The sequence below is a fragment of the Bactrocera tryoni genome, chromosome 1, assembly GCF_016617805.1.
Source record: "Bactrocera tryoni isolate S06 chromosome 1, CSIRO_BtryS06_freeze2, whole genome shotgun sequence".
Classification (NCBI taxonomy): domain Eukaryota; kingdom Metazoa; phylum Arthropoda; class Insecta; order Diptera; family Tephritidae; genus Bactrocera; species Bactrocera tryoni.
The window spans coordinates 17,844,972-17,871,853 of record NC_052499.1 but is presented as its reverse complement, the minus strand read 5'-3'; the positions used below and the strand labels follow the sequence as shown (position 1 = coordinate 17,871,853).

Below are 26,882 nucleotides of genomic sequence, written 5' to 3'. Positions count from 1 at the left end.
AACAAGTATTTTCAGTTTTTGAATAAAAGGTTTAAACAAAAATTTATTTATTATGTTTAAACATTTTATTTTATATTTATATAAATTTTTGTTTAAACAATTATTTGTTAAAAAAAAAAGTATTTAAAATTTCTTAAACAAATAAAAAAGCATTTGATTTTTTTTATAAATAACATACATATTTCCTTTACATAGTTTGTAATTAAAATTATTTTAGCTTAAATAGTAAAATAGAAATTATTAAAACAAAAAAATACAAAAAAGGCATACATGTTTCATAAATTTTAAAGTTGCTTCTTTCTTTCAGTTAAATTTCCATTTTTTGTTTAATTTTAATTTCAAAAACAAAAATGAAAATAATTTGAAAACATTTAATTAAAAAAGAAGTTAAAATAAATTTAAAAAACAACATTTAAACGAAAAATGCAAAAAAACATAATAATGTTTTGATAATTTTTAATTTTGCTTCTTTATTCCAGTTAATTTAGATTTTTTAAATTAATACGAAAATAAATTAAAAATTTAAATATTTAAACGAAAAATATATAAAAAATATTTTCGTAATTTTAATTTCAATTTCAAAAAAAAAAAATGAAAATAAATTTAAAAATAAAATATTTCGACAAATAACAAATAAAAAATAATTATATTTTTATAATTTTTAAATTTTCCTTCATATGCCTTTTTATTTCAGATAAATTTCCAGTTTCTTAAATTTTAAATCTCAAAAAGGATAAAAAAAATTAATATATAATAAAAGAAAATACATAAAAATTAAAAAAATATGCAATGGAAGAAAAAATAAATACATACAAACTTAGGTGTATATAAAAAAATTATTCAGAAAAAAAACGAAAAAAATATTAAGAAAAAAATTTAAAAAAATAAAATTACTTAAAAGAAAATAAACAGGAAACCCAATAAAAAAAATACAAAATAAAATTAACTTCAAACGAAAGAAAAAAAATATGCTATATATAGTACATATAAAAATTATTACGTAAAAGAATTAACTGGAACACAAATAAAACTAAAAAAAAACTTATATTTTTTTAACAAAATAATGCAACATAAAGTATAAAGTAAAAATTCAGAATCGAGATATATGAGAAACACTCATTTGAAGTTCGCGTTTGAGAGCTAAATGTATAAGTTATGCCTTTACTAGAGAATCTGTGTGATAAAAATGGAAGTAGTTCAGTTTACAACTACATATATGCGATTTTTAACTCTTTTCGAAATTGACTTTTGCACAGATTTCAGAGCCAGCCTGACAAACTAGAACCGCTTCAAATTTTTTACATAAAATAGTTTTTTTTAAATATAATTTTATAATTAAAAGTATTCAATATCGCGTTGCTTTTGGAACTAATATGCATGCACTTTTCGAAAACAGTAACAAAAAAGGAGTCTGAAACTAACAAACAAAATCTCTATTATGTAAAAAAGACTAATTATTCTTAAGCACACATGTATGTTTGTACATGTGTACATATATTCTTTATTTTATATTGAAGTGTTCCCCCAAAAAATAAGCTAGTCACATTAGTTAAAAAATTCCCTAAAAACTATACTATTTTTATATAAAGGCAGTTAGTTTCACTTATATTGTACATTCGCATTAACTACGCATGCGCAAAATCAATTTTTGAGCACGTCGCTATTTAAAAAATGCCACTTTTAAGCACCGTTAATGTGTCGTGTTTTCAATGAGAACCACTACAAAACAGCAGCACGCTCATTTAGGCGCGTTGCTTCATATTGTATGATTCGCTGGCGATTTTCTTAAGTGATTCTGCCTCGGCGCCCGTAGCATCGACCATCTGACGCAAAGCGCCATTTTGCTTCTTCAGCAGCAGGTGTGGTATATCGAATTCGCGTACGCGACCATCGTCCATCACGAGTATGCGATCCGAATCCATAACGGTGTGTAGGCGATGAGCAACAGTTAGCACAGTGCAATGCCTGAATTTGGTGCGAATGGTGGTTTGAATGAGCGCATCGGTTCTGTGTTGAAAAATAAAAAAAAAATTGTCAAATAATTAAAAATTGAATTAGGAAATTAGTATTTTTGGAATACGCACTGTGGATCCACATTGGCGGTGGCCTCATCTAACACGAGCACTTTATTGTTGCGCAAAATGGCGCGCGCTAAGCACAACAGCTGACGTTGACCCACACTGAAGTTGCTGCCGCGTTGTGTCACCATGTAATCCAAGCCGGGTATGGCGCCCTTGAGCTCAACCTAAAAGCATTTACAAACACATATAACATAGAAATATAAAATATAATAGAGATATCAGAAACTCACATCCTCCAGCGCGCGCCACAAATCAGCATCACCATACTTATCGAACGGATCTAGGTTGTAGCGTATGGTGGCGGAGAATAGCACCGGATCTTGTGGTATAATCGAGATTTTCGAACGCAATGTCTCCAGCGAAATACTGCCGGTTTCAATACCATCAACCATGATGTCACCTTCCAGTTGCGATAGACGGAAGAGCGCACCAATAAGCGAACTCTTACCGGCACCAGTGCGTCCGACCACGCCTACCTTCCAACTGGGTTCGATTGTGATATTCAAGTGTTTCAACACTGGTGGATTGTTGGGATCGTAACGTAAGGATAGATCCTTAAATTCAACTTGTCCGTGTGTAGGCCAAGTGGGCGGTGGTTGTTTCTTGATTACCGATTCTTGTTCCAGATCTGTATATTCGAGTACGCGCTCCACGCTAGTCATCTGTTGTAATGATTCGGCTACTTGGCGTACGCCATACTGCACCATGCCAGTGAGTATCATGGCTTGAGAGATGGCCAAACCCACGTTGCCGCTGAAAGTTTCTGATAAGAAAATAATTTGTTGTTTTTGTGGTTAGAAAATGGTAGATAAATTATGTATTAGGTATACAGTATATTAAATGGAAAATTTTATGAAATATATATTTATTGTATAATTAAAAATATACGGAAATAGTGTTGCCAACACTTACGAGTTCCCATTAACGAAAAACTAAATGTCACCGAGGCAAGGAAGCAACAGCTGACACAGTCCAACCACAAGCCCAACGCCGTGTTCGCAGCCATTGTCAGTTGCCAGACAGCGCTATGCACATCCTGTAGACTGTCAAACTCCTTTGTGACAATATCTTGTAATTCACGTGCGCGTATAGTCGCAATGCCGGATAATGAGGCGGAAAGATGAGAGAAGACTGGACTACGACCTGTGATGTGAGATTAAAAGTTAATAATAATAATAATTGTGAGTATAATTTTTTGGGTCGAACTTACAAATGCCCTCCAAGCGCTTAAGGTCCTGCGAAGGACGCAAATATAACTGTAAAATCCAGTAATCAACTATGGCTACAATTAAAATAGCCAACAGCAGAATGGGATTGACGACACAGATCACAATCAATATGCCAAACATAACCAAAGAGATTTGTATGAAGTCCATAATAGATTTGGGTAGATACTCATCAATGGCGCCCATATCCTTGGAGAAACGATTTAGAATGCGACCCGAGGGATTGGTGTCGAAGAAACGCATTGTTGCACGGAGTATGCAGCCGAACATGCGATCGTGCAGCACTTTTGAGGCATGCATGCAGACTTTGAAGAAGAGATAGCCACGAAATACGGTCATCTGTGAGAATGCGAGAGATAGAAAAAAATTTTCTTTAGTACGAACAAACTTTGATCTTACATTCTTGGCTTACGCACCAACACAACGGCGACGATGAGTGCGCCGTATATATACAAACACTCGAAGGTGGTGAAAGTCGTGGGCTTACTAAGCGAACGCAAGTATTCTTGTTGCGTCCAAATATTTACGAAATAATCAGAACCGCTGCAGATCACTTGTGACAACAACATGACACAGGTCATAAAGACTAGACCGCATACACTGCTGCCAGCGCGGAAATATTCCCACCAAACGCGTCCGGAGACACCACCTTTCGCCTGGTCCTCCGCCAAACCAGAATCATCGGAGAGATCCTGTTCAGAGCTCAAAGCCAAACTTGCCGATTTTCTCGTTAGCGAACCATCATTATTAGCGCTGGTGCGACTGCTGCGACTGGTACGACGCAACGGTTGATAACCATCACGCACACCATCAATATAAGGAATTTCCTCATCCTCATAGGTGGTTTCATGTGATAAAATCGATTCGTTCTCACTCTCGACGGCTTCATCTTCCTCCTTTATGCGTTCAAGTAATTTGGCAAAATCAAGGTCACTTTTCGACAGCTCCTCGTAGGTGCCTTGCCGTGAGATGCGTCCATTTTCAATGATCACAATCCAATCGGCTTCGGTCAAGAAGTGTACTTGGTGGGTAATCAACACTCGTGTGGCCTTTTCAGTGGCCAAACGACCGCGTGGTCCAATTACTTCGTCGAAAAGGTGACGACCGACGTGTGCATCGACGGCGCTCAATGGATCATCGAGCAAATAAATGGAAGCTGGTTTGTAAACAGCACGTGCCAAGCTACAAAATTTCAAAGAAAAGAGTTACAAAAATAGTTTTTTGAAGGACAGTATCATTAAAGTTCACAATGTTTAAGGTACTTCTTTAAACTCATTTGAAAAACTCTGCCCTATCACAAAATTTATAACACCTAGGAGGAATCGTCGGAGACCCTATAAAATATACATATATATAAATGGTCAGCACGACGGGCTCTTCCTCTGTTTACTCCGGCGGGTACTGCGTCGAATACTCAGAGATGTCTCTTTTAATTCGCTGAACTATGTCAATGTCGTCGTATATCTCGTACAGCTCATCGTTCCACTGCGGTATTCGTCGTTGCCAATGCGCAAAGAACCATAAATCTTCCGCAGAACTTTTCTCTCGAAAACTCGTAACGTCGACTCATCAGCTTTTGTCATCGTCCATGCCTCTGCACCAAAAAGCAGAAAAGGGAAAAATGAGTAATTTATAGAGTTTGGTCTTAGTTCGTCGAGAGAGGACTTTAGTTCTCAATTGCCTACTCAGTCCTGTTGGCAAGAGTTATTCTGCTTTGGATTTCGAGGCTGACATTGTTTTTGCTATTAATACTGGTTCGTTTCGATTTCAGGATGTTTCGATTCGAACTGTCAACAATGACGTGGTGAGATATTTTGTCTTGCTCTCGTTCACTAGCAACCCATTTGCTTCGCTTCTTTATCCAGTCTAGGGAAAGCAGAACTAACGGCGATATCAATATCATCGACCTACGCCAACAGCTGTACACTCTTATAGAACTTCTCTAATTTATTTCTGCAGCTCTAATTATTTTCTCCAATAGTAGATTGTAGAAGTCGCACGATAGGGAGTCGTCTTGTGTGAAACATTGTTTGGTATTGCAAGGCTCGGGGAGGCCCTTCCCGATCCTGATGGAGCGTTTGGTATTTCTATCAGTTTACACAGCCTTATTAACTTTGCGGGGAGTTCAGATAAGAATACTACCATACAGACTAACCGATCGATACCAAGTTTTTGTGTGGACAAATTTGTTTATTTATGAAGAGTATTACAGCTTCGTTGCTACCGAAGTTAATATTATTTTCTTATATGTACACCGCAACTCACCTTATACGCGCACGTTGACCACCCGACAGTGATGCGCCGCGCTCACCCACAATTGTCTTATCGCCATTACTAAGCTGCTGGAAATCGGTCGAAAGCGCACAGCACTTCGTTACCTCGTTATAACGCTTGCGATCGTAAGGCTCGCCAAAGAGTATATTATTGCGCACAGTGCCGGTGAACAGCCAAGGCTCCTGAGCAGCATAAGAGAGTTCGCCTTGTATGACAACTTCGCCATCTGTGATTGGCAGTTCGGCTAACAGTAGCTGTAGCAATGAACTCTGCACAAAAATTATATTTTTGTAAGTGAAAGTGCCTTTAAAGTGTGAAACAAAAATATAAAATATACCTTGCCCGCACCCACGGGACCAATAACAGCACATAACTGCCCACGCTTTATTTCCAAATTGATATCCTGTAGGGTAAGCTGCGGTTTCGTCAGATCCCAATTCGCATTCACCTGTTTGAGTACAATGGCATTGGCGGCGCTGCTTTCGCTCGATTTGGATTCTTTTTTATGTGTCAGCCCTTGTGCCTTTTCGTCGTGTCCTTCCTGCTGCAGGAAGGTTTCGACACGATTTAGTGAGACTAATGCCTCAGCGCCGAAAGACACAGCAAGCGGATACCAAATGGCGGCGACCAATTGCAATATATTATAATAACTGGCCGCAGAGAAAACAATATCGGCTGAAATTTGATTACCCATAAGTACAGCCGCTGCAATGGTTATATAGAGTGTGGAACGTTCCGTAAACACCATCGTACTCAAATAGAAGCCACGTAAATATGATGCATAACGAATTTGCTTGATTTCACGACGACGCGCCTCGCCGACCACAGCCTGAAAGGGTTTCTCCCATGCATACATTTTGATCACCTGTATACCCTGTACCAATTCGTTCATGATGCCGACACGCGCATCGGTACGTTCGGCGATTTTCATACGCAACTTAGAGGCCAATTTACTAAGACCGGTTTGTACTGGTATGGTTTTAAGCAGTAGACCGACCACGCCCACAACTGCTGCCCAACCAATGCGTAGCCAAATGAGATAGCAAATCAGCATGGCATTCAATGGCATTATCCAGATCCAGTGCATGTAGATGAAACCATAATCAAGACGATTAACATCGTTCGAGAGCAAATTGATTAGATATCCGGCTGGAGTTTGGCCAGCGGAGCGCATTGAGAGGCGAAGTGTCTGAAATTAAAGAATGACTTTAGTAATCCGTGAAGTGAATCTGTTAACAAAAAGAGTAGTGTGAAATAAAGAGAAAATAAAGGTTTTTATTGTTATGTAAGGCCGCAATGCGCACTTCACTTTTGAAGTGTTTTCAACGAATCTTCAAGCGATATATTCAGTTATTAGCTTGTACGGACAAGTTTGGACTAAAGAACTGAAGTGATAATGCAGAAGTTTCTAGAGTGCTTGTAAAGAGTTTGCGAGTTTATTGAATGTATTCATTATTTGATGAAAATAGTTTGGATATACCAATGCCGAATTCTAAGCTCGAGTATATCCTCTGCTATTGGTACTACACTTGACTAATTTTAAGAAGAAAGTAAGAAAAGCTGTTCCTTTTCATTGATGATGGTTTATATGAGCGCACAACCTCGCTAAATGAGTATGTATTATAATGCCAGGTGCTACTTTGCACTGAGTAGGAAATTAGAAAGTAAAGTCATCTCTCGACGAACAAAGACCGGACTTCACATTCCTAATCATTCTCGTTCTGCTATATGATGAGGAGGCATAAACTAAGGAGTGTTCCAAAGAAAGATTTTTCGGAAGACTTATGGTTCTTTGCTCATTGGAAATGGCGTGTACCGCAGTCTATGGAACGATGAGCTGTACGAGATATACGGCGACATTGACATGAATGGTTTTTCAATAAGAGCGCCACAAAAGTTTTTGAGGCATTCATGAAATTCTTTATTCCTGTGAAAGTACATTCGATGCCATTATGTATGGAACTCGATTTTTTTGGCATGGCCATCACAGGCACACTTGCAGAAGTCCAGAAGCTCAACCCAATTTTCGACGGATTTCAAGCATAAATCGGCCGGTACTACCGCAATTTCACATTCGATATTCGTACGAAGTTCATCAACCGTCGTTGGCTTGTTGACATCGACCATAGACTTGACCTAGACCTACAGGAATTAGTCTAACAAATTGCACGATCGAGGCGACTAATTGACTGGGCCATTTCGTGAGATAACACGTTCACCACACTTGGTTCTCAATAAATCGATTGTGAAATTCGCTGTGTGGCTTGTGGTGCCGTCCTGTTGGAACCATATATTGTATCAGTCCATGTCATCCAATTCGGGCGAAAATTATTTGGTTATCATTGAGCGGTAGAGATTCCCATTCACAGTAGCGTGCCGGTCTTGGTCATCACGAAAGAAGTACGGCCCAATGACGCTGCCGGCCCATAAACCGCACCAAACCGTAGTTTTTTCGGGATGCTATGATGATTCAAGGAGTACGTGTGAATAACGCATATTTTGCTTATTGACGAAGCCATTCAGCCAGAAATGAGCCTCATCGCTGAAGATGATTTTTCGATGAAAATCCGGATCCTATTCAAGTTGTTGCTCAGTCCAATGGACGAATATACGATTCTGCGATTCTGGTGGTCAAGGGGCTTCAGTTATTGCGTCATTTTGATCTTGTGAGGGTGTAGTCCATGATCCTTCGCACAGTTCGTCACAGAGTTGCCCAACGCTTGAGAACGAAGTGTGAGAGACTGATTTAGGTCTTCCTCAATTGATGCGCCAGCGGCAGCAATATTCTCTTCAGGCACTTCTTTGCCTCACTGGCACGGGAATATTTTGTACTATGCCTGTGGATTCAAATTTTTCCACTAGACCCTCAATTGTGGATCTGACAGCAGGATTATGACGACCATAAATTGGACGTGGCGCTCTTAAAATTGAGTCCACTGACTTAAAATTTTGGTAAATTTTAATAATTTCGACTCGTTGTTGGATCGTATGTCTTTGCATGATGAAATGCCAAACCTTACTGATAAGAAATGTCAAAGGAATGGGAAATATATGGCTTCGTTTGCTGTCCCTATCGGTCTATTGTGAACCCATACAATATATTATATAAACAGTCTGACGAGCTGACCAATCAAAATCAAGTTTTTGTAGGTAAAACGCTTTTATATAACGAGATATATTCACAAAACTTGCCACAGATTTAAATACAAGGGATCGCTACAATCTTCGAACAAATTTTTCATATCAGAACTTCGCTTTCAAAAAATTTTAATATTTTTTAGTTTTCTTATAAACCCATATATTCTGAACCCAGGAGAAAAATCAATTACTGCTCAAGTATTCACTCACCTTTCTGTAAATCAGCGAGCAACAAGCGATGCGCATGCGTGCGCCCAACAAACGCTGCCTCAAATCCACATGATGTATAAGAAAACAACCCAGCAGTGTGGATGTTACCAAAATAGTGCCCAAGCAATAAATATCGTTGAATACAAACCATAGCGGATCTTCGATATCACTGAATTCAGGTTGCGCAGTTGTATTATCGGCAAACAAAAATTTATCTGTCGCAGATTTTCCGGTGACGTCAAGGATGTTAGATGATGCTGCAATGAACACAAATATTTATTTACATATGTATGTAAGTACTGGCACGTGTATATAGCAAAGAAGAAATGAGCAAATCGTAATGAAAGAAAAATTTATTGAATGATATCAGCAATTGCAGTGGCGTAATCAGTTCGACCAAACCAATCAATTGTGCACTCGGCTAATTGTCAGACAACTTAATTGACGCAAACGATTCGCTTTGTCCGCAGATTACTCACACCCATACGTACATATGTACATATATAAATAAGTATCAACTATTTCTGTACTCTAGATTTGCCCAGCTCACTACAAAGAACAACAATGATTGCCAATGATGGTATCAATCATCTCTCATAACATAACGGAACTATATTCTATATGCATACGTATATAATATTTATCGGTCAGCAATAATATGCCAACTAATCTTAATGACCGAAGTCAGCAGGCAGGCGTCTGCTTTCATTCGAAAAGTATGTATGTCACAAATTTGATAAATTCTTTGAAAACAGTTACAAGAACTGTGGGCAAAAAATTGTAAGACTTTTAATTTAATTTTTTTTTCTAGGTTGGTATGACTATCAATGACATCTGTGCCAAATGTCACATCAAAATAATCATTAGTGTTTCGTATACGCTTGTCTTTCTGAAGTACATAAAGTCCATTCGGCGATTTTTACGACCATCAACATCAATTGATGATCAACACGTCAATACAATAAAGAAATTGGTGCTTGAGAATCGACGATTAACAGTTAGAAATCTTATTGGTATCGCTGGAATATCGGAAGCAGATACTTCCCAAAAACCATTTTGAAAGAAAAGTGAAAATACGATTGGTTACAAAATCGGGCGAATATCGTGGCAAGGGTGAGCCGAAGCCGAAAAAACCACGTCAAGGCAGGTCAAAAATTAAGGTTGGGTTGACCGTTCGGCCAAACTATCCACAAGGAATACTAGTCCGCCGGCAAACTCTTGGTTTTTGAACCACGATAATGCACCGTCGAATACTGTATTGATTCTTCGTGAGTTTTTCGCCAAATTTTCAACCAATATCGTGCCGCAAACACCGCATCCGCCTGATTTAGCTTCATGTGACTTCTGGCTATGGCAAAAGGCGCTTAAAATGAGTTTGAATGCTCTCCTTTCCGAAATGATCTCCTTCTTCAATTACATGTTTGATAACATCGATCACTGCGTCGTAGAGGCTGCTCGTGACGACTTTTGCTCTACTTACATACCGAGAAGATGTGATGGAAGGCAGTTTTGCTTAAGGAGCTCCCCGCTCCGGACTACTGTAGGGTTTTTCAGGCAGAAGCGGCTGCTATCTAGGTAGCAGTAGAGACGAAGCAGCAATACTAGCGCTGAGCTCCTTTTCTGTGCATTTAAAGCTAATTAAGTGTGTCTTCACTAGAAACAGCATCAAGCTACTTCATCATCATATTCGTCTGGTCATACCGGAAGCGCAGGCAATTGCAAAGTCCCATGAGCTAGTCAGAGGGGACATCCTTGCCCTGCTCACAAATCGGAATGGGACCGAGTTGGCTGTCCGTTGGCCTCTTGCGTTATAGTACTGGCTCAATTGGCTTCGCGTGCACTCAGCAGGCGCTGTTCGATGACTGAACTAATTGCACTGAGCAAAGTTCATCTTGCGGCAATCGTAGGAGTTCTTACTGGACAATGTCCTGTAGGTATTCATGCGATAAAGCTCAAAGTCTTGTCGGACGACAATTTTGAAAGTTTTTTGGAATAGCTTAAGGTGGAAACATCCTGGCACTTTCTCTTCTATTGTTCCGTCTTTGCAAGACTGAGGTGAAACATTTCTGTAGTTTTACCTTCGGGGAACCAGAAGACGTAGCCAAAACTGATTTTAGCCGCCTCAACAAATCTTTAAGGGTATTACGTATATGATCCAATATTTTATGAGTTTTAGGTACCACAACGGACCGGCGTTCTAGGCTGACCAAGTGAGATTCCTAGTGTTTGTTTTAACATGAAGCAAAACTGATAGTTATCTAGACTTATATGGAGAGCAAATCTCAGTACCAACTTGAAGATATGCACCTATATTCGTACCAAGTTTCAGTGGTGGGACCACCCATCTAGCTTTCTATATTTTCTTTATTTTCAGAGCGGTTGGTGACAAATCGAAGACCTTGGAGGAATTATTTGATTCGTTGGGTCAAAATTTTTAACTATTAACGGGCTGATATCAGCGGAACTATTGGTTAGGGAGATTTTTCCTCACCACGAAGGCTTGCATCTCATGTTGTTGTGGTTGTAGTGGCACAACATAGGCTCCAATACAGATATTATAAAAGATTATGGTGTGGCTTTGACTACGAAAATCGAAACAGCATGACCAATGTTTTTATAATTGCGAAAAAACGTATTTCCTACTTCTTTGAGACTCTTTATTGGCGGCTCTTCTCACTACAATCTTTATGATCTAATAATTTAATGTATGCTAACCGAAGTCCATATATGAATACACTTACCTCCTCCAGCATTTCCAGCAGCCTCACCACCAACATCTGCCGACAACAAAGACATGTTTTTCACGGCTGCATCAATGGAACGTATCGCTCGGCTTGTCGCATTCACTATATCAGTGGCTGTTGTTGTTGCATTCGCTTGGCGATTTGAAGAGAGTGACACTTGTTTTTGAAATTGCATTAATAATTGCGCCAACACAGCGGGTATGAGTGATCTGTTAACGAAAACAAAGGATGTACATATAAATAAGGGCGCTGGTATGTATGTAATTAAGTTTGTAGAAAAGTAAAATTCAGAAGATTCTTTGATTATTTCATCTTTTACTTACTTAATGACCATATAAATTAATGATATGGCGCCATCCACAACTGCGGACACCCAAAATGTGCGCAGAATGGCATTACGTAGCAGCGGCTTACGTCCCTTGCGACGTGCTCGGTCCACTTCAGCGTACCATTTTCTGAAAGTAAAGAGACAAAGTTATGCGAATAATGCATTTCAACTAATTTGATTCATAATTTCAAAAGAAAAACTGCAAAGTTAAAGAACTTAACATAATTACCGATGCCCGGAACCGGTACTTTGTTGTCTTTAGTACTGAAAATCTTTCAGTCTTTGGTTTAGCGGTTTATACATAATTTTAGGATAAGGACGCTATTTTCATATCGTCAAATATATAAGCTGATATATGATATATTTTTGTGGGACCTAAGTCAACATATTCGTAATGAGATTTAGTGCTAAAAATTGCAGAAATCGACACATACTTTCCGCTAACCCCCTTACCATCAATATAATTATTTAGTGGGTCTGCTGGTTCATTTGTTTTTCCTTCATAAATATATCATCTGCCTAACTAATGATGGAGTTTTTTTTGCAGACAAAAAAAGAGAGAAGGCGATATGCGTCAGTACGAAGAGCTTGACAAGCTGGCCTACAGGAGTTATGCTCTTTCTACGAAAAGAAGCGGCGCCTAACAGAAGGTTTCAAGTACGCAGCATACTATTGTAGAACCCCCCGAGGTGATCTAGTAACTGATACCCAGATCATACTGAAATTATAAAGGGAATCCTTCCACAGCCTGCTGAATGGCAGTGTAAGCATAACGCAAGGGGATGGTGAATCCGATTCCCCAATCGATGATGATAGAGCAGATGTTCCATTGCTGCGGGAGCCGATGGATTGCCGTCCGAGTGATTCAAATACGGCGGCGAAGAACTGATAAGGAGCATGTGTTAACTTTTTTTTAGAATATGGTCGGGCGAAAGCAAGCCCGACGATTGGAATTTAAGTGTGCCCTCCCCAATCCACAAAAAAAGAGATCGCACAATTTGCGTCAACCACGTGAGATCAGCTTCCTCAACAACGGATATAAGGTTCTATCGAGCGTTTTGTAGGAAAGACTAAAGCCCACCGTCAACAAACTGATTGGACCTTATCAGTGTGGCTTCAGGTCTGGAAAATGAACAACTGACCAGATATTCACCATGCGCCAAATCTTAGAAAAGACCGTGAAAAGCGGATGGACAAAGAAAGAAGAAGAACTAATGCCCGGACTGGTTCATTTAAATAGCGTTATCACACTGAGTCGATAAAAAAAATGTCCTAGATAGTTACAACCTTATTGTGATCGTGTGAATTTTGATCTCCAAATAATTTTTCTTTTTCTTTTTGCCTGGAAATTTTTACCGTAGAAAAAGTTTAAGAACAGTTTGTTTGAAATTATACGATGCCATTAATGGCTATGGAATCGATGAAACTCAGCATTCAGTGAAGTCATCGAAAACGTGCCTCACACGAGTTGTCCACTCACCACTGTTAATGACGATAGGCATCGAAAGAATAAAGCAAGAAGTACTAGAAAATCGTCGTGTTGACATTAGAGGAATAGCAGATGTTCTCTACACCTCTTATGGATTGACTCAACACATTTTGAATATGATGCGTGTCAATGCTAGGCTCGTACTAAAAGATCTTAATCTTTAGCAAAAACTACTTCGAGTAAAAGTCGCAAATGAGGTGATCGACAAGGTAGATAAGGACTGTACATTTATCAAACGCGAAATTACTGATAACAATAGTTTTATGAATATTGGTTTATGAATATAGGTTTATGAATATGACGTGCCCCATAATATAACGAAAGGTATTCCAAATTGTAGCCAAAATTTAAAAAAAAAAAACAAAACTCGCTGACGCGACTGAAGGCCATAACATCCCTAATAACAAGTGTATGGATTAAGTATTGAAAAAATTCGCAAATAACTGAAAATAATTTCAGGTTTTTGTGAGAGTACAAATCGTCCGGTTGCACGTGAACTTGGCGCATACTTCATTGTTTATTAAATATTTGTTACTTACTCTTCCAAACGATCTCCTAAATCCTCTGAGCTATCTTTTGGCATACACTTGGTGAGATCATCTGTGTTCAAGCCGTTTTTGGCGCCCTTAAAGAGCAGCGGCATGGCCCAAACGAAAAGTATTTGCGACAGTATGTTCGCATGACGGCGAGGATTGATTTTTTCGGGCTTGCGGGAACTATCCATTTTGCGTAGGTGTGCTCTATAGCAAAAGTATCACTGTAAAAACAAAATTAAATAATAAAAATTAAATAAATATTTGCAACAATGAATAATAATAATAGTAATAATAATAATAATAATAATAATAATAATAATAAGAGTTTATAGTCATGGCATATGTATGTATATTTAAAAATAGTAAAATAATTAAATATAAAGATTAGAGTATTATTCAAATGTGACAAACTAATTTTTCAGCCAGATTTCGTCAACCAGTACACCCATGACTATACTCTAATAATAGAGTGAATAATTTTGAAGAATAGGATTTCCTTGAGGGATCGTTTTCGTGTCAGCTGTTAAAGTAAATATTTTTTTGGCATATGTATGTATGCCATTTGCTATGCCAATGATTTGGATTGTTTTATCAGGACATTTCATAAATGAAGAAGCGCTATCAAGGGATTTGAAGCGCAGAAATATTTCTATTAATTAATTTCTAGTAATTTATTCTTCAAAATTTATCTCGTCCTCCTCAAAGTAATCCCTTATGAATTCAAAACGGTTTTCCTGTAATTTTCTGAATAGCCAGAAGTCATACGGCACTAAATCAGGTGAATACGGTGGTTGCGGCATGATATTGGTTGAAAGTTTGGTGAAAAACTCACGAAGCATCAATGCAGTATGCGACGGTGCTTTATCGTGGTGCAAAAATAACGCGTTGTCGGCATATAATTTCGACCTCTTTTTAAGAATAGCTTCGCGAAAATGACGCATAAGACTGAAATAGTATTCCTTGTTAACAGTTTGGCAGATCGAAAGGGATTCGGAGTGCACCGCAACTCGTTAATCAAAGAGAACTGTCAACATAACCTTGATTTTTGACGTGACTTTTCGGCTTCGACTCACCTTTGCCACTTTATTCGGCCGATTGATCGTCTATTTCTGGGTCGTACGCATGGATCCAAGACACATCGTCAGTAATAGTACGTTTCATGACATCCTACTTAGTATTCGGAAAGCATTGTTTCACAGATGTTAGCGCGACGCTGTTTTTCCAAAAAATTTGTGTGATTTTGGAACCAATCGTGCTTTCACTTTTCTTAGGCCCAAATGATCTTTCAAAATGGCTTTCACTGATGCTTCCGATATTCCAACGTTACCAGCAAAATCTCTGACGGTTAATTTTCGATTCTCAAGCACCAATTCCTTTATTTTATTGACGTATCGATCATCAATTGATGTTGATGGCGTCCTGGACGTGGTGCGTCGTCAACGCGTTCTCAACCCCCCTTGAATAATTTGTATCAATCAAAAACAGGTGCTCGCGACAAAAAATTATCAGCGAAGGTCTTTTCAAACATTCTAACGTTTCGGCACCAGAAATTTGTTTTCGCAAATTGAATTTAATGGAACTTCTTTGCTGAATAATTTCACTTATCGTAAAAATCACTGAACGTCCTTTTTTATACTTCAGAAATAAAGCAATGAATAAAGCATAAAAAAGCATGTCCTAAACACTAATGATCATTTGGCACAACCTACACAACCATCACTGATAGTCATACCAACCTAGCAAAAAAATATTACGACGAAGTCTTACTATTCTTTGCCCACAGCAGTACTTTCTGTTATAGAGTTCAGAATAGAGTGAAAATTTTAAAACTATTTGTGTACTTATTGAACTGTAATCCGTTAATCAGTTATTGCTTTTGAGATCGGCTCGTCTTTAGTGTAGCTACCAAACATTAGTGAGAAGCAAAATTTTTCTTACTTTACTTAAAAGGTAGACTTGTCCAAATTGCCTCACTGTCCACATAAGGTTATGGGCGGAAAAACGTTAATTATCTTGTATATGTAGTTCTATAAAATTGTCCATAAAGGCGTTACGTCTACCTATAAACTAAAATAATTTCATTTGGCAACTCTAATTAAATTATATACAGTTTAAGCGGAAACTGCTCTTGTGTTGTAACTACGTCTATCAAAAACTTTTTTATACAAATATATGTATGTATGAATAATATTTGAACACTTATCAGCAAATAATAGCGTAGCAAATACAAACATATATACAATTTGCGTGCCATTTTCGTAGACATAATCGACGAGCGATGGGACTCGCACGTTATGGAGGCTTAACACAGAATATAAAGTAAGATAATAAAGTTTTGTCAAAATTGCAAAAAGAAAAATAAAAATTCTCACATTATAAGTCACGTATAAACTGACAGCTGAACATGACTAAATCGACTTGGGTGTTACAAGTTTTGTGGCAATATACACTGTCAAGGTACAAAAAGACAGCGATGAAGCAGTAATTGAGGTGTTTTCAATTTTGAGTTTAACTTCAGACTTTGGCTCAGCTCAAGTATATATAAGGTTTGGAATTAATAAAGATACCTTTGTGTTGTTTACAGTTACTTAAAATATTCTTCTCGACCAAAAAATGGAATTAATTTGCGGGTATTTTCGCGCGATTAGTTTTTTACAACATTCGACGTGGATTAAATCATCAATTGTGAATAGATGAGCTTCGTTCAATTTTTGACGATGAGCCTCCATCAAGCACCAGTGTTTATCGATAGTGTGGTGAATTCAATCGAGGTCGTAGATCATAATTTCGGGAAGGTCGTCCTAAATCAGCTATGGAAACTATTGATGCTGTACGCAAACTGATAATGCAAAATCGTCATGTAACCTTTCGTGAGATTGACAAAACGTTAGTGGGAATAGTATAGATTCAATATCGTATGAACATTTGACTGCAAAAAATATTTGTTCACGTTGGAACCCAAACAATTTGTCGATCGCTCAAAAAAAGACTCATGTGGATTGGTCGAGAGAAGTAGGTACTAAAAACATATGACAGCGGTGCTTCGAAACACGTCTATGACATCGTGACAGGTAATGAATTGTGGACTTATGTATGTGTATGCGCCCAAAAGTAAAGAGCAGTCGACTGTATGTGTGTTTCAAGCTGAGCCTAATCCAACAAATGTTGTTCTTGTACTTCCAAGCCAATGGTTACCCCCTTTTTTTTTAAAAAAAAATAGCCATTTCGCAAACATATCACTGGTGCAACGCAGAACAGTAAATGCTGAGTGGTATACAACAATTTGTTTGCCAGTTGTTTTACAAGAAATCAGGAAAACCAACCGGCGATGATGAATTGCTTTTCACCACGACAAATTTAGCTCTCACACATCGATTGAGACAACTGCATTTTTGAGCACATAAAACATCGATATGATAAGTTATCCTCCGAATAGTCGTATAGTCCTGACTTCTTTTTATTCCCGTTCGTAAAAAATAAAATTATAGCTCAACGTTTTTAAGTACACGAACAGGTCGTTGATGCGTATAGAACTCATGTTTTAGAGATACTTCGATCAGAGTGGCTAAAGTGCTTCGAAAGCAATTTTCGTTGATTAAAATTTGTTTTTGTTCTCGATTCCCACAATATAAAAGTCATCCTACGTAAGTATTTCGAATGTACAATATTTAAATTAAATTTTTTTAATTCAAGCTACCCATAAACAAAATAGAAAAATAAACAAAACAATAAATTTCACTTCTCAAAAGATATAACCTTATATAATTGGTCTTACATTCATAGGGTATACAAAGTTTTGTCGGATCCTGCATATACATATGTACATTATGTTAAGGTCATGGCCATACGTTGATTGTATCTGAGTGCATTTATGCCGATAATGCATATGTACATGTATACGATGAAAACATATGTATGTACATAGGTACATTAGGGTGATTCAAAAAAAACATTTTTTTTTTCAATTGGTACCCGCAAAAATAGGTTCCTAGACACCTCTAAGAAAGCCTAGAGGTGAGAAATAATTTTTTTTCATTGAGTTATAAAATTCATAAGAAATAAAATTTTTTTCCAAAAATAATCAAATTTCAACCGTTAATAACTTTTAAACGGTTGGGTTTACGAAAAAATCATAAGAGAACATATTTTAGAGCATTCAATTTCCTACAAAACCTAATTAACACGATATTTTCTCAAGTAGTTGGAAGCGAGATATAATATTTTCTATCTGATAATAAGTAAAAATAGAAAACCGTTAGGCGGAGGACCTTCCCGTTACAATTAAAAACTCATATTTGGAGAGGCTTTCTTAGAGGTGTCTAGGAACCTATTTTTGCGAGTACCAATTGAAAAAAAAAAAAAAATTTAATCACCCTAATGTACATACATATATGAAAATAATTATTCATAAAATGCGCATCTCTATTAAAGTCAACAATTCGCATTCCAATAATTGCACTCATTTATTTATTATTAAAGCTGAAACTGCTATCGCTTTTTATTTACATAATTAATTGTAGGCCCACATATTTACATATATTCCAATTAAATTAATTATATTTATATTATTGAAGAATATTGTGTTTTGGTTTGGTGGACCGCTGACAGCAACATCTCATACAGAAAGCCGTTGGAGAGGGAGAGGATAGAGCGACTGACTGTTCACTGTTACTCAGCTCATCACCAAACAACATAGCAGTGGAAAAGTCTGTAGCAAAATCAGCTGCAAAAATGGCGGCGGCCAAAGCTCAAGCTCAATAAGCAGGTAGGGATACAAACGCTTCAAAACTGGCTAAAGGAGTAGGAGCCGGAATTTATTGCTTGGAGCTGGATCTTAGGCGACCCTACAAGCTTCCCGAATACTGCAGTAACTTCCGGGGGGATGCCTTTGCCGTCAGGAAAGCTGCTGGAATAGGAAACAAAGCAGGCAACAATATAGAAAAAAAAATATAGAGGTCTATGACCAGACGGCAATCAAGACAATATATGTATACTGGGTTCCAGGCCACAAATGTATTCCGGAAAATGAAATAGCTGATGAGATTGACAAAAGTGCCATGCGGCTTGCTACCGAACAAATACAGAAAATTCAAAAGACGTTAAAAAAAATATATGTGACCCCGCATATAGAAACCCGGCTAGTATGTCAAAATGTCGATTATCGGTTTTCAACGAGAATGTACGTAGAACTATAGGCAGCAACCCGAGAGCTTGTTGGTTGGTTTCGGAAACGCTTCAGAGTGAGTGAAAATGATGTTTTAGTAACGAACAAGAAGGAAGAGAGAGAGAAAACACGTGCTTCACATCTTCCAACGCCTCTCGTGAAAAATCCTGTCTTGACACACTAGCCGGGTTTCTATGTGCGGGGTCACATATATGTATATATACGAGTACAAAGAAACTTCCGAAAAGGCTGACAGACGAATCAGGGCAGCATTAAAAACATGCAGGATTGCCAAAATCAAGTGCAAGAACCCCGAAGAAAAACAATTATGTGTTTTACTCACTCGGTCTTCAAAGAACCGAAGGATAGTTGTTGGCCTAATGCAGTGGCCGACATGAGAGGCACTGCGACTCTGTGAGTGAGCACGAAGATAACCGAAACGCACTGAGAACTGTGTACCCCTTACATTTTGCGAATATTTTCATTCTTTCGTGAACAAGCTCCATGCTTTTTTATTAATTTGAAATATATTACGATTAAAATGATTATATTGGACCCTCAAGACCTTAACTATAATATAACCTGAAATACATATATTACGAATAAAATAATAAAATAATTATAAACACATTAACTTTATTATCTTTAAATAACATAAAATGCAAAATTACATGCAGAAAGTGCAGGGAAGTAGACATGAGAGAGACGCTATAACACCTTCTATGCCTTTATCTAGTACTATCTAGAACAAGGGACTAAACGAAGTATTAAAATTATGTATCAAAATGCTCGTAAAGTTCACATATAACGTCCTGTATGACGAATACTTCACCTAAACTAAACCTTCATCTGGCATTACTAACCAGTAGTTCTATGTATAGCTTGACAGCTGGCAAGTAAGGAACAGCTAATTTCGGATATAACAGAACATTATATACTTTTGCAACTTGCAAAGATTAAAGCGGGGGTAGTAACGGGTGATCCGAGTAGTGTTCCTTTTTTTCAGTTACCTTTTTTGACAGATCACGCGTGAGTCATGTCAAGCTGTCAAGTTATTTTTGTTCGGTATTATTCGGCATTTCATCATGGAAAGATTGCGAATGAACAAGGTTTATAAATCATTGAACTTTATTACCTACTTACTGAGCGTATTGTTCACAAGACTATCACCCATCTTGAGACCTAACATTCATCCAGCAGCTGAGAGTGTATACGAAGACCGTGAAGAGTCAATTTGGTGCCGTTTGCAGCAACTCGGACTCACGCATGGAACGACTTGGCGCTTTTTACGTAGAGTTCTTAAATGGAAAGCGTAAAAACTGAAGCCGCTCTTCACTCTATGGACTCTTGAAAAGTTCCAAGAAAATCCGACGTTTTCGAATCAAATTTTCTTCAGCGATGAGGCCGATTTCTGGCTTAATGGGCATCTAAACAAGCAAAATTGCAACATTTGGGACGAAGTGCAATCTGAAGGGATTCAAGGGCTGCCATTTTATCCAGAAAAAAAAACAACAGTTTGGTGTGGTTTGTGGACCGGTGGAATCAATGGAATCAATCTTAAAAAATTATGTCGGTGAGAACGTAACCGCCAATGGCAACTGTTATCGCGCCATGATAACCGACTATTTGATGCCTGAAATTTGAGTTCGCGATCTCGGCGACACTCAGTTTCAACAAGACGGCGCCACTTCTTACATATCGCATAAATAAATGGATTTATTGAGAGAACAATTAAATGAGCAGATAATTTCACGTTTTCGGCCGGTCGATTGGCTACCATGATCGTCTGATATCACATCGTTAGTTTTTTTTCTTGTGGGGATATGTAAAGACTAAAGTTTATGTGAACAATCCCGCTTCGATTGACGCCTTGGAGCAAAACATCATGCATGTCATTCGCCAGTAACCAGTTGAAATGCTCGAACGAGTCATTGAATATTGGACTTAACAGATGGACTATCTGAGACGCAGCTGCAGCCAACATTTAAAAGCGATAATCTTCAAAAAATAAATGTCAAAGAATGTTTCTTCGATTGATAATAAACATTCCGCATTAAATTTGAAGTCTCTGTGTTTTTTCTTTAAAGAAGTAGAGCACCTCTAAATGTATTACCCTATATACCACGAATCGCGTCTGATGGCCTTCGATCGCTTTATACGAGGGCTGCTATGTATATTCTGACATTTCCATTGGAAAGTTTGACATTTTTTAGCATAACATCACTCAGAACGTTTTGTCATTTAATCGTGAATTGTTTTATTTCAAGGGAATTAAAAAATTCATTTCGGCCAAAAAATTGAATTAACTCGTGAACATTTTCGTGCGATCATTTTTCACAACTTTCGACGTGGATTATCACGACAAGAGTGCATCGATGAACTAAAATCTTGGTATGGCTATGAAGCACCATCCTATAGCACTGTGAAAAACTGGTCACGAACAAGAATTCAATCGTGGCCGACGCTCGCTCAAAGACGAATTCCGTGAAGGTCGTCCAAAAACAGCCGTTGTGCCAGAAAACATCGTTGCCGTACGTGAACTGATAATGCAAGACCGTCATGTAACATACCTTCAGATAGAGGCATGCCTATGCATTTCTCCCACCAGCATACATTCGATATTGCATGAACACCTGGCCGTAAAAAATGTTTGTTCTCGTTGGATCGCGCACAATTTGACAATCGCTCAAAAAAAGGCTCGTGTGGATTGGTGTAAAGAAATGCTGAAAAAATACGATCGCGGTGCTTCAAAAGACGTTTATAAGATCGTCACAGGTGACGAATCATGGATCTATGCGTATGAGCCCGAAACAAAACAGCAATCGACAAAAAAATAAAATAAAAAAATTAAAAAAAGAAACATTTTCGTTGATAAATATGCCTATTTACATTATCAGGCCAGAAATATACATAGCAACCTACGTATGGTACATATTTTAGAATTGCACTTTTTTATTTAGATGAAGCTACATATAATGCTTCATTTAATTTTTATACTCTCGCAACAATGTTGCTAAGGAGAGTATTATACATAGTTTTGTTCACATAACGGTTGTTTGTAAGTCCTAAAACTAAAAGAGTCAGATATAGGGTTATATATACCAAAGTGATCAGGGTGACGAGTAGAGTCGAAATCCGGATGTCTGTCTTTCCGTCCGTCTGTCCGTCCGTCTGTCCGTCCGTCCGTGCAAGCTGTAACTTGAGTAAAAATTGAGATATCATGATGAAACTTGGTACACGTATTTCTTGGCTCCATAAGAAGGTTAAGTTCGAAGATGGGCAAAATCGGCCCACTGCCACGCCCACAAAATGGCGGAAACCGAAAACTTATAAAGTGTCATAACTAAGCCATAAATAAAGATATTAAAGTGAAATTTGGCACAAAGGATCGCATTAGGGAGGGGCATATTTGGACGCAGTTTTTTTGGAAAAGTGGGCACGGCCCCGCCCCCTACTAAGTTTTTTGTACATATCTCGGAAACTACTATAGCTATGTCAACCAAACTCTACAGAGTCGTTTTCATCAGACATTTCCATATACAGTTCAAAAATGGAAGAAATCGGATAATAACCACGCCCACCTCCCATACAAAGGTTATGTTGAAAATCACTAAAAGTGCGTTAACGGACTAACAAAAAACGTCAGAAACACTAAATTTTACGGAAGAAATTGCAGAAGGAAGCTGCACCCAGGCGTTTTTGAAAAATTGAAAATGGGCGTGGCCTCGCCCACTTATGGACCAAAAACCATATCTCAGGAACTACTAGACCGATTTCAATGAAATTCGGTATATAATATTTTCTTAACACCCTGATGACACGTACGAAATATGGGTGAAATCGGTTCACAACCACGCCTTCTTCCAATATAACGCTATTTCGAATTCCATCTGATGCCTTCTCTGTATAATATATGTAAACATTAGGAACCAATGATGATAGCGGAATAAAACTTTACAAAAATACGGTATTTTAAAAATATATAAATGACGTATAATGAAATCTTGATTATCACTTTATCATGCGAGAGTATAAAATGTTCGGTGACACCCGAACTTAGCCCTTCCTTACTTGTTTACACTAATGTATATTTAAAGCCATTTTAATTTTGATAGTTTTGATAACAGATCGGAGTACATATACTATTGGTTTTATACATATTTAAAATTTAAGCTAATCATTTGTGAATAAAAAAGGATGGAAGAAGAATTGTTATGAGCAATTCATCACGAGTCCATTGCGGACGCACAGTTTCCAGAAACGTTATTCGCAACTAAGTATGTCTAACGTTTTGACTAAAGTGTTTCTTGTACTCCTGCTTTTGAAGCTGTCTGCAAACTCGAATGCCTCTAAAGCAGCGGTAATTACAAGTGTTTTAATATTTATTATATTTGAAACAAAAAAATAAATGAAATGAAATAAAATAATATTAAATAAAATTTAGTTTAACGAAATTCATATATGTACATATGTATGCTTTTTCTTTCAGCGTAACTTAGCCTTTAGCTTGTCCTATATGAATTTAACTTACGGTGAAAAGGATATCTTTAGTGAATTTAAATACAAATTTTATAATGAAAAACGTAAAGTGAAAATTTGTATTGAATTTAAAGTGAAGGAAAATGTAACGAGCTACGCATTACATTCCTCAATAGATTTATTACGTGGCGATGATAGTCGCTTAAATTTAATGAAAGTACCTGTAAATGGTTGCCAACTTGGGAAACTAGGCACAATTGCAAACAGCATGCTTGGAGTATTTTTTAAAGAGATGAGACGAATATCAAATTTGCCATTGCGCTGCCCACTTTATGCGGTAAGTGAAGTGAAGTGTTATCAAATTGCTCGAAAATGTTTATTCTTAAATTTATTTATCTTTTTTTGTTTTCTTCAGAACAAATTGTATTATTTAACGAATTACACCATAAATCCAGATTCATTTCCACCTATAACGATCCCCATGCAATGGATACTAACATTAAGAATTTTACAAAAGCAAAATTATGTTGGCACCCTATATTTTCATGGCAAGTTTTACATAATATGAATTACTAAATATTTTAATTAAAATATTTAATAAAGAAATCGGCAAAAATATGTATCAGAGTATAATAGTTTTGTTCACCTAACGGCGAGACAGATATGGGGTTATATACCATATATACATATATAAATGATTAGGATGAGGAGAGGAGTTGAAATCCGGGTGACTATCTGATTGTCCCCGTCTGTGCTTTCGTGCAAGCTGTAACTTGAGTAAAATTTCAGAAAATGAAACATGGTACACATACTATTTCTTGGCAAAAAAAGAAATTATGAGTTCGTAGATGGGAATAATCGGACTACCACCACGCCCACAAAACGCCATTAAAAGAAAATTCGCTTAGAGCAACTCTTACTATATTACATCGACAGTGTAAAAATGGGTAAAATCGGATGATAACCGTGCCCACTCCACACATAACGCTAAATACTCTAGAGATTATAGTTCCGAGATGATATGAGAGAACTTTATGGGAGCCGGTGTGAAAATTGGACAATGGGCATGGCGCCGTCCACTTTTTGGTGAAATCACATATCTTGGACTCGACCGAACGATTTCGACTAAATTACTTAATTTATTTTAATTTTAATTTAAATTTTACATTAATAATTTGTTTAAGGTATGACACCTTATGACCAAAAATTTCCCAAATTCAATCCAAACTGTTCAAGGCTATAGGTGCTGAATATGTGGACCCCAGTATCTATTGTTAACTTTTGACCGAAAATATCTTTCAATGTATGGGATTTTAATTGAAATTCAGAGTGAATATTTTCCTGATAATAATATCTCTCTGTATCAAAAATGTTTTGATTCGGCTCAATACTTCTCTGAATAACCATATACCTAATATAAATATTTTCGAATTTCGGGCTGACTACATATCGCATATATCAGCCAATATGTAAGTTATCTCAGTGAAAATGAGAGATAAAATTAGGCGAAAACATGACCTATGATTCTTGCAAATTGCAAGAGTATAAATGTTCAGTTGCACCCGAATTTTGCCCTTCCTTTTCGCTTGGTTGCTTGTTTCCATATACTTTGATGATTCCAGGTATGAGATGTTATATCATATTCATAAACGTGACTAGATGTCGAGATGGAGCGTATAGCGGTGAAAGTGTTAAGGGTGCGCGAGATACTAAAGTAATACCATGTTTCGACCAAAAATTTTAAGTGATTAGATTACATTTAATCCTTGCATTAATCTACACTGTCCTCACTGCAGTTGGAAAATCATAAAACAGCTGTTTTTGCGATTAAAATTCTCATCGTTTAATATTTATTAAAAAAAAAAACATTTCAATGTCGTATTTTGTTATAAAAGTCGTCTTGTTTTAAATATTTTTTATTTAGTAGCAATAATAGATCCACTTTTTGATTTAGGAAGTCGGTTGCCAGGTTCGAATGCATTGCTTTCAATTCATTGCTCTTTTGATTTTTTTGTTTGTTTACACTTTTTTCTGTTCGTATTGTCTCAAACAGCTGTGATAATGTAATAGAATTCCTTACTGATAAACAAATGCCGCTAAATCAGAGTCGCATAGGGAGATTACGAGTAGATTAGCTTCGAATCTCCTCATTTTTGTATGCCGAATCTTACTAAATCTAGTAGATTAGTGAAAATACATCTAGTAGATTAGTGAAACAATCTATTGATAGCCTAACCGTGCGATTCTGTACTGTGATATAGTCTCAAGTCTCTAAATTTGAGATTTTAAGTTAGAGACAATTTTTGAGACTTGTGGCGATTTTGCTATTCTGTATGTGACAGTCACAAAATCTATTACATTTCATTATTCAGAGATGTTTTTTACACTTGAATGAAAATAAATATGTCGATAACAAATATTAAATTTTCTATAACATAGTCAAAAAACATTATTATCCATAATGTTGACTTCGTTTCATAATATTTACTAAATTTATGTAAGATTGATTTATTTTTAACCTTTTCGTGTTTGAGTTGCTTACAAAATATAAAAAAACGGCAATCGATTAATATTTATGATGATCTCTATTCAGTACATTCAAAACCATCAGGTCTCAAATTTGAGGCAATATTTTGAGACTAACGCTAGAGACTGTTTAGTGAATAGTAACTAGTCACAAATTGAGACTTTACCTCAAAATGTGACGTGATTGGTATAATATATAATGGTATAAGGAAATAATAATTTCGTTTGAAGTTCCCATAAGTAGTAATCTTGGCGTCTCTAACCAGTGCATAAAAAATTGCATTTCATTAAGTACTCTCTTATATCTGTACGCAAAACTATTTGTAAATAAACGCGAAAGCGCGTAAAATGAGCATATTTTATCAGAGATAACGAACGATTAGTTGAATATGCAAATATAATTAAAGTGTGATTATGAGTTAAGGTAAGTAAACTCCCTATTTCAAGTGTAAGTTTTTGATTCTAGAGAATTGCATACTTCTGTAAACCGTTTTATTGACCAAGGGATTTGCTTAACGTTGAATGACGAACTTTCGTATCATTTCCAAAGGGCAACCTAAGTATATACGATTATGTATTAAATATAACCAAACAAAAAATTACTTCGTGTGTGTTGTGTTGCTATGTTATACATATGTACGTAGATACAAATAATGCAATATTAATTAAACAATTAAAAATATTAAT

At 36.9% G+C, this 26,882-nt stretch overlaps 2 protein-coding genes across 2 annotated transcripts in view; one reads left to right on the top strand and one right to left on the bottom strand.

Moving 5' to 3' along the window:
- Positions 1–1,031: 1,031 nt before the first annotated feature.
- LOC120782255 (multidrug resistance-associated protein 4) overlaps positions 1,032–26,882 on the bottom strand; it is a 39,640-nt gene continuing 13,789 nt past the window's right edge. Inside the window, exons 2-13 of the mRNA XM_040114420.1 lie at positions 14,030–14,247; positions 11,997–12,128; positions 11,671–11,882; positions 8,930–9,186; positions 5,919–6,770; positions 5,573–5,850; positions 3,724–4,489; positions 3,292–3,646; positions 2,994–3,224; positions 2,312–2,844; positions 2,085–2,245; positions 1,032–2,007 (exon numbers count right to left, since the gene is read on the bottom strand). Coding sequence (XP_039970354.1) covers positions 1,743–2,007; positions 2,085–2,245; positions 2,312–2,844; positions 2,994–3,224; positions 3,292–3,646; positions 3,724–4,489; positions 5,573–5,850; positions 5,919–6,770; positions 8,930–9,186; positions 11,671–11,882; positions 11,997–12,128; positions 14,030–14,214 — 4,227 coding nt within the window. The 5' untranslated portion in view covers positions 14,215–14,247 and the 3' untranslated portion in view covers positions 1,032–1,742. The remainder of the gene's footprint in view (positions 2,008–2,084; positions 2,246–2,311; positions 2,845–2,993; positions 3,225–3,291; positions 3,647–3,723; positions 4,490–5,572; positions 5,851–5,918; positions 6,771–8,929; positions 9,187–11,670; positions 11,883–11,996; positions 12,129–14,029; positions 14,248–26,882) is intronic.
- On the top strand, positions 19,178–24,237 carry LOC120782854. The gene is made up of 3 exons (XM_040115385.1): positions 19,178–19,205; positions 23,780–24,006; positions 24,085–24,237. The coding sequence occupies exons 1-3, from the start codon at positions 19,178–19,180 to the stop codon at positions 24,235–24,237; spliced, it is 408 nt and encodes a 135-aa protein (XP_039971319.1).

What these genes read in the sequence shown, in the direction of transcription:
- LOC120782854 (XM_040115385.1), top strand. Translation starts at nt 19,178, where the DNA reads ATGTCGATTATCGGTTTTCAACGAGAAT. An exon ending in TATCGGTTTTCAACGAGAAT is followed by an intron (nt 19,206 to 23,779) that starts GTACGTAGAACT and finishes AAAAACGTAAAG; the next exon opens with TGAAAATTTGTATTGAATTT. An exon ending in TGCGCTGCCCACTTTATGCG is followed by an intron (nt 24,007 to 24,084) that starts GTAAGTGAAGTG and finishes TGTTTTCTTCAG; the next exon opens with AACAAATTGTATTATTTAAC.